The 8732-nt window shown below is 45.8% G+C and overlaps 1 protein-coding gene across 4 annotated transcripts in view; it reads left to right on the top strand.

Annotated features, from left to right (window-relative positions):
• The first annotated feature begins 6321 nt into the window (after window positions 1-6321).
• Window positions 6322-8732, top strand: part of SEC24B (SEC24 homolog B, COPII coat complex component) — a 112457-nt gene continuing 110046 nt past the window's right edge. For 2 of the 4 annotated variants that reach the window (XM_064285451.1, XM_064285450.1), the window contains exon 1: window positions 6322-6623. In XM_064285451.1, coding sequence (XP_064141521.1) covers window positions 6497-6623 — 127 coding nt within the window. In that variant the 5' untranslated portion in view covers window positions 6322-6496. The remainder of the gene's footprint in view (window positions 6624-8732) is intronic. The other 2 variants (XM_064285453.1, XM_064285452.1) reach the window with 1 other exon arrangement.

Raw genomic sequence — 8732 nt, 5'->3', positions numbered from 1 at the left:
CATATTGTAGCAAATAAGAGTATTTTTGTGGGGTAAATGGACCAGGGTGCTTGCAGCAGAGGCGACTGGGTTGGGAAGCACCTGAGGACACTCTCAATTCTCCCAGGGTCTGAGGGGAATTGTTATCTTGGCACATCTGTTACATGTCATAGCCCCCCCAGTGTGCCCTCACCCATTGGTTGGAAACCTCTGATTTCGGTCATTTTCTTATTAATTTTGGACTTACTATGAAAATTTTTAAATGTGTTTTACAAATATTAATCCCAACATTTATGCCAGTAGGAAAGCAGTGAGAATACCGAAGGTGCTAGTAAGATAAGTGATTTGAAGAAGATGATAACAAAGGCAGAGATTTTAAAATAGAAACTCATAAGAAAAAAACCCAAGGTGAAATAGGACAAACCATTTAAAAGCAGGAACAATTCTGAAGGGAAAGCGTGAATCATGCCAGCTGTGGTAATGCCATTTTTATACAACAAATAATAATCAGCAGGAGGGAAAGTAGTTGACAAACCGGAAACACTGTTGAAAGCCTGACAAGATCAGTGTCAACATCGGGCACCCATTAAACCAAATTAAATTCAGAAGATTCGGAGATTGTTTGGTATTTTAAAAGCCTATTTTATGGAAGTGCTGCTCTGTAGAGAGGGAAATACAAGGCCCGTTTTAATCTGTGCACCAGCAAAATGAGTGGCAGCGAGTGTGAATACACCGCAGCTGTTACGGGGTTCCCTTAGGATCCCGAAGGCTGAATGACAGGCATTTCTTTCTCCAAGAGATTTTCAAATGTACATGAATAGATGCCCGTAGGAACCCTGCTACTCAGAGAATTGTCCATGAACCAGGGGCATCAGCATCACCTGGGAGTTTGTTAGAAATGCAGAATTCCAGGCCATCTCACACCTGCAAGGTCAGAATCTGTATTTTAACAAGGTCCTTAAATGATTCATATGCACATTAAAAGTTGAGAGACACCATTTTACAATTTATATCAGCAAAAACAAGAGTAAGCTTGGATTCAAAGCTTCAAGGCAGGGCTTAGAACCGGTTTGATCCAGTTTGCACCCCTGCTGAGAATCTGCATTTCTAACAAGGTATTAGGCATTATTTATTAAATTAGGCAATGCTAATGCTGCTGGTGAGGAAGATGGGACCAGTTCTGAGAACCACTAGTAGAGAGAGGTTCTCAAAATTTATTATACCAAAGAATCACCTGGGGATCTTGTTAAATAAAATGTAGATTCTCATTCGGCCAGATCATACTTGTACTTTTGTGCGTAAATTGACTATGTGGTATTTTCCTAGTTATCCCATCCTTTTCACATCCTTTTTGTTGTTGCTGTTGTTAGAATCTTAGCTATGTCCTAGATAAAAAAAAAAAAAACAAAACATGAGGCAAAAATGATCGTTAAATGACATCAACACATGTGAAGTAATCTTGTGATCAAATAACATAAAGGTCAATGAAATTATTTCTTCCCGTGATAATATAAAGGTGGAATTCAAATTGGAATGCCATAATGAAGAGAAAAAAACAAAGATTCACAAGAAACAGAGGAAAAGATTATACAGTAAGCTTGTAGAAAAATCAAGAAGCCCAAATATAAAAAAGTCAATAGTGATAGATATATGTAAAGGGTCCTGCACACCTTTGGGGGCAGACTGTATCTTATTCATCTTTGTATCCCCAACACCTGGCAGATTAAAAATTCAATAAATCTGTAAATAGATCAGATAAAGGAGGAGAAAACAGAAAACTGTTTATTCATATTGGGAGAGGAACACTGCCGTGTAATGAATTACTTAATATGGATTTTCTAGCCATGGTCTTTGTGACTCACACACAATGATTGAGAGGCACTATGCAAATAAGGTATAGGGAACCTGTGATGGATGGCGTTATGTGTCACCTTTGCTGGGCCATGAGTCTCAGTATTGTATGGCTGTTCCCCATTTTAAGTGTTGTGGATCCTGACCTCTACATGTTGATGAGGCAGGATTGGTGTAGGGTGTGTCTTGGGTCCAAGCATCAAGTCCCACCCTTATTAAAGTTATGCCCTTCTCTGTGGTGTGGCCTGCATCTAAGATAAATGTGTGAGTGACCTGGGGAGGCTCTCTCCCTCTGCATGTGGATCCTGCCTGTTATTAGTGATTAACTGACCTCCACGTGGGTCAGAAGAAGCCAACGCCTGACCCAGGAATTTGGGACTTGCCAGCCTCCACAACCAAGTGAGCCATTTCCTTTATATGGTTTGTGAGTTCTGTGAGATGTTGCGGTGAATTAGAGAACCCAAAGACAGGAGGGAGAGTACCGAGGGGAGAGGGAGTAACTGATGTTAGAGATGATGGAGTGGTGCAGCGGTTTGGAAAAGATGGACGTTTGGGACAACTTTAACCTCTGCCACATACTAACCAGCTTTGTGCTGATCCTTATAAATGAGATTATTCATTTAGACATCTAACAGGGAATGACACTAAAAGAGAAAAGCTGTTCTACCCATTGCCATTGAGTCAATTTCGACTCATAGGAACTCTATAGGACAGAGGACAACTGCCCCATAGGGTTTCCAAGGCTATAAATCTTTGAGGAAGCAGACTGCCACATCTTTTTCCCATGTAGCAACTGGTGAGTTCCAACCACTGACCTTTTGGTTAGCAGTGGAGTGCTTAACCACTGTGCCACCAGGTCTCCTTCAGTAAAGATTAAACCCATTGCCAGTGAGTTGATTCCCACTCATAGCTACCCTATAGGACAGAGTAGAACTGCCTCATAGGGTTTCCAAGGCCATGAGTCTTTATGGAAGCAAAATGCCACATCTTTCTCCTGCAGAGCGGCTGGTGAGTCCGAACCACTTATCTTTCGGTTAGCCGAACGCTAAACCTAAGGTCAAATGTGATTTTAAAACACAGAATGAAAAACCTGGCCAAGGAAGAAGCCAGGCTATAATAGAGAAAAAACTAGGCCACTGTCTCTTGAGATAGCGATAGGTGTCCAGTTGTCCAAAGCGCCCACAACTATTCCAGAGAATATGAGTCCTAAGTTAGGAATGAGGAATACTGGCCCATGTGTCACAGGTTGACACTCATCAAAAATTTCCGTTCTGTGACCATGGTCTCAGGGAACATCTAGCTCAGTTGGCGTAACATAGCTTACAAAGAAAACGTTCTACATTCTACTTTGGTGAGTAGTGTCTGGGGTCTTAAAAGCCTGGGAGCAGCCATCTAGGATACTCCACTGGTCTCACCTTTTCGGGTGCAAGAAAAAATGAAGAAAACTAAAGATATAAGGGAAAGATTAGTCCAAGGGACTAATGGACCAAAACTACCACAATCTCCACCAGACTGAGTCCAGTACAATTAGATGGCACCCGGCTACCACCACTGACTGCTCTGACAGGGGTTGCAATAAAGGGTCCCAGACACAGCTGGAGAAAAATGTAGAACAAAATTCTTACTCAAAAGAAAGACCAGGCTTGCTGGCCTGACAGTGAGTGGAGAAACCCTGAAAGTATGGCCCCAGACATGCTTTCAGTTCAATAATGAAGTCACTCCTGAGGTTCACCCTTCCACCAAAGATTGGACAAAAACAAAATGAGGCTAAAGGGGCACACCAGCCCTGGGGCAAGGACTAGAAGGCAGGAGGGGACAGGGAAGCTGGTAAAAGGGGACCGAAGGTTGAGAAGGGAAGTGTTGACATGTCCTGGAATTGTTACCTAATGTCATAAGACAATATTTGTACTGTTTAATGAGAAACTAGTTTGTTCTGTAAACCTTCATCTAAAGCACAACAAAAAAATTCCCTTCTGCATCTGTGGCAGTGACTAATATCAATTATAGCACTCTTTCCTGCTGAACACAGACTTGGTCTCAGAATGTGTAACACTGCACATCAGGCAATTAATCAGAGTTGACATAGGAACTATCATATTTGGTATTTGTGGCTCCATAATCACAGATGTACAAAATATCACTTTTAAGGGTTTGCAAAAGGTTGGAGAGATATTCTGAAGTAAAGGAATTGTCTCCTAAAGTAAAAACCAAAACGACCAAACCCCTTGCCATCAAGTCGATTCTGACTCATAAGGGCTCTATAGGACAGAATAGAACTGCATCATAGGGTTCCCAATGAGGGGCTGGTGGATTCAAACTGCCGACTTTTTTGGTTAGCAGCTGAGCTCTTAACCACTGTGCCACCTTCCCCCCCCCCCCCAAAGTAAAAAGAGTGGCCTGATTCAGCTTAATTTTGCTATTCAAAAGCAGGGATTCTCAAACTTTGTATCAGAAGCACCTGGAGGGCTTGTGAAAACACAGATTACTGGGTGGTTCTCAACTCCAGAGTTTCTGATTTAGTAAATCTGGGGTGGGGTTGAAATTTTGCATTTCAAACACTTTGAGATTTGCCATGCTAAGGAATACGGGGACTAAGCTGAAATATGTAAAACTGAAAATCCTTTGAGAAGCAAAATAATATATCATAAGTAGCACAGCTTTATTGAAAAGTGTAAATTAACAGCACAGTTTGTACTGAAAAGAGCGAAGATTTTGGAGCTAAATAGACTTTGATTTGATCTCTGGTTCTGCTAATTACAGGTTCATGATTTTTACAAGGATTGCTTGAACTCTACAAGCCTTCGTTTCCTCCCCGGGTAAATATGGATAATAAAAATATCCCATAGACTATTGTATTAAGTGGAAAAATGTATCTAAAGTGCCTAGCATAACCAGAAAGAAGAAAAAAAAAATCCACCAAACCCAGTGCCATCCAGCCGATTACAACTTATAGACAACTTACAGCGACCCTACAGGATAGTATAGAACTGCCCCACAGGGTTTCCAAGGAGGGGCTGGTGGATCTGGACTGCCGACCTTTGGGTTAGCAGCCCAGCTCTTAACTACTATGCCACCAAAGTACCTAGCATCCAAAAAAAAAAAAAAAAAAATATATATATATATATATATGGTACCTATTAAACCAAAAAAATAAGAAATCTGTTGCCCTCTGGTGAATTCTGACTCAGTGACCCTATAGGACAGAGTAGAACTGCCCTATCAGGTTTCCAAGGAGTGGCTGGTGATTCGAACTGCACCAGGGCTCCTTTTGCATTATTCTAGGACTCAAACACACTTTGGAGTCCCTGAACAGTGCAAATGGTTAAGCGCTGGACTACTAACCAAAAGGTCGGTGGTTCAAACCAACCCAGAGGCGCCTTGAAGTAGGCCTGGCGATCTGCTTCTGACAGGTCACAGCCTTGAAAACCCTATGCAGCAGTTCTACTCTGCACACGTGGGATGGTCATGAGTCTGAATCCACTCCACCTCAACTAACAACAAAACATATTTCATGCTTTGCGCATTTCAGTGAATTAGACTCCTTATTGCTCCAGAAATACCATCTTGCCAGATGTCATTCTGAATTCAACGTTTCTGAACAATCGCATTTCCAATACAGAATGATGGTGGCAGAATCAGGATTCTAGGATGGCAAAACGAATTGGGTAATGTAGTCCAGTGCTTGCCAGTTAGCGTCCTGGACCAGGCCAGGGAGATCCAAATTTTTCACTAATGTATATAAAGAAAGCTGAGTTTTTCTGAATGCTACAGCTCCTCCTCTGAAACACCAACATGCTGAGCCAACTCTCGGTAAAAATCATGAGGAAGATAAAAGTTTGTTCTCTAGCTTTTTCCTACTCCATTTTCCCCATAGGGTCGCAATGAGTTGGAATCACCTCGATAGCAATGGGTTTTTTTTTCCGGTAGTACCTGAAGTCTGTGGAAAAAGTTTCGAATCATTGTAATTCTTAATGCGATTCATGTTTATAGGAAAAGAGAAAAGTTACCTCTTCCTTTGCCCAGTGTACACACTCCCTACAGACAGGGAGACTGAATGCCATTATTTCCTTTGGAATTAATATTAAGGAAAAAAATTCAGGGAAGAAGACCGGGTGTGTCAGTCCAGCCTGGCACTGCCCGACCGCTCTCGGACCCCCTCCCAGCACCGCCGGGCCCCTGGATCCGCCGCGCCGTCCCGACTCGCCCCTCAGGTGGGAGCGGACCCCTCGGCCCCTCCTGAAGCCCGTCCCTCCCGCCTCAGAGAAGGCGGCCACGCCTGGGGCGCGGGCCAGAGCAGGGGCGGCGAGGGCCGGCCGCGCGGCTGCAGACACAAGCTCCGCCTCCGGCCCGGCCCGCCCGTCTCCCGGCTACAGGGGGCGCTGCAGCGGCGCGGAGCCCTCGCGGCGGGGAGCAACCGGAGGCGAGAGTTCGGCGAGGCGGGGCGCGGTGCCGGGCGAGGCGGGCCGGGATTCCCGCGCCCGCGGCGGCCCAGAGGCGACGTTGGGACTCGCGGTGAAGCGCCGACGACTCATCACCGGTCCCGGGCGACTCCCCTGGTGACGCCGAGCGCGTTCCTTCCTCTTCCTCTCTCCTGTGCGGCCCCGCCTTCTCTTCCCTCCTCCCACCTCCTCGAAGTGGAGCCGCGGCCGCCGCCAGCAGCGCCGTCATGTCGGCCCCTGCCGGGTCCCCCCACCCGGCCACCAACGCCCGAATCCCGCCCAAACTCGGTGGAACCGCAGCCGCAGGAGCCGCCGCCGCCGCGGGCCCGGGCCCGGCGCCGCACCAGCAGAACGGTGAGGCGGGCGGCCCAGGCGGAGCCCAGGGCCTAGCGCCGGCGGGGCGGCCTGCGCGGCCGGGCCGGGCGGGGCGGACCCGGAGGGGCGTCGGGGTCGGACAGGCCGGCGGCGGCGGGATGCGGTGGCGGTGGGGCCGGGGCCAGGCCGGGCGCGGGGAGGGCGGTGCGGGACGTGCGGGGGAGGGGCACCGCGGGGGCGGGGGCCGGGCTGGGAGAGCCGAGGCCGGGGCTGTTTACGTAATGTGACCCCAGGCCCGAAACTGCCGGGCTGGCAGGAGCCGTAGGAAGGGGGGAGCCCTCGTGCAAAATAAAAACCTTATCAAGCCTGGGTTCAGGTCATTTACCCCGAGCGACCCGTTCGCTTAGAGACCGGCACCGGACGAGGAGCCGAGGTTGCAGGGCATGGGGTCCGGGGAAGGTCCTTGTGATCGAGCAGGGTGGATTGTGCTCTTCCCGTCTCAGGAAAATTGCTTTCATTTCTGGGGCCCACCGAGCACGTTGCTATGAAGGGAACTTAAGTTAGCGCTCAAGTTTGTAGACAAAAGGGTGTAAATATGCAACATAAGTGTAACTGTAACCCTGACCCAATTCGGCCTCGAGATCTGTCAGTGCTGCTGCGACTGCTGCTCAAGCGTTTGGAGTTTGCTTGTAGGATTTGAAAGGGAGCAGGTGTCAAACGGATTTAAACGAACATCTTTAGATCTGAGTGTTTTTCCCACGTTCACTTTTGAGAAATACGAAAACGTGCCAGAGTTGGCCCTGCTTTGAGTCAAGGCCTTCATATAGGCAGCAGCCAATGCAGTGTGAAAACCGCTTTTCATACTAAGGTCCTATGCGGGGGGTTTCAGCTGAAAAATGATCTTCTCTAGGATCATTCCCTAGTTCTTGCGATTTGGAACGTTGGTGGGTGGGATGGAGGGGCACGGAAGCTTTCTTTATAGATAGGCTTGATAATATGTCAGATGAGAATCCTGGTACAGAGTAATTGACTGAATACCTTAGAAAAATGTCTGTCCTGGGTTGGTAAGAGAACAGAACTACCTTAGTACTCTTAAGTGATTGTCTGATTGGCCCATTTTGCCTAATTTGCTAGTGAAAATTTACTGAACTTTATGATCAGCCAGCATCTGATTTTTACAACTGATGCTTTCTCAAATGTGTTTATCCTGAGAATCAGTGGTTGAATTGTCTCATAAATTGAAAGCGATGGGTTAGCCTTAATAGGCTTTCCATCAGCCATACTTGTCAGTATTACATGCTTTACTTCCCATAGTCGTTGCTTACTAGAGTGGGTTTTGAATATGAAGTGTAGGTGTTGTTCACCTGTCCTGAACTTATACAAATATATTCTTTGTGAGCAGCTTGTGTTCTTGTACTTTTAATATAGATTCTTGTTTTTGTTGTGCTTTTAAAGCTGATTTGTGTGTGAAGGAACCAGAGCTTGCTAATTTAGGAGGAGATCCCAAATATCTCTTGGTTTTCTTTCCTTGATTTTTCTGAATATGCATTGTTATCTTAATGAACTTGTTAAAGTAGCAAATATTTATCTTAGCCTTTTAAATTTTGTGAATACTCAAGGAATGCCAGGATATTTATTCAACCGATTGTAATGAGGATGTTTAAATTTGTAAGAAGAAATCAAGTAATACATTTTGAAGTCAAATATATATGATGTTTGATTTCTACTGTGCATAACCATTTCTGTCCTCTAACGTCATAGTGATCAGTTCATTTCAACATTTATTGCATGTTTACCTGTTCGGTACTCAAGGTTAGAGAGATGTACAAGACAATCCCTGCCTTTCTCCTATCCTGGACTGTATTGTGACATTGGAGTTGGTTCTGGCCTTGAGGGATTTGAAAGGGGCCGTGGTGGGAGTGATCTAGGCAGAGATTACAGCATGAGCAAAAGTCTGGATGTGTGAAAGTGCAAGGCATGTTTGGAAACAGTAAACAGTGAAGAGGCTCAAAGGGCGCTAGATGGGGAAAGCCAAGGCTTCAAAGTAGAAAGGAAGAGTTAAAAGGAGCCAGGTTGCAGCAAGGCCTTGAATGTCATGCTGAGGAATTTGGAAATAAAGAACTAGAGATAATTCTGTTGCTTTTGTGG

This window comes from Loxodonta africana, chromosome 5, assembly GCF_030014295.1.
Source record: "Loxodonta africana isolate mLoxAfr1 chromosome 5, mLoxAfr1.hap2, whole genome shotgun sequence".
Lineage (NCBI taxonomy): Eukaryota > Metazoa > Chordata > Mammalia > Proboscidea > Elephantidae > Loxodonta > Loxodonta africana.
Note: the sequence above shows the minus strand (reverse complement) of the source record. Positions and strands in the feature narration are given on the sequence as shown.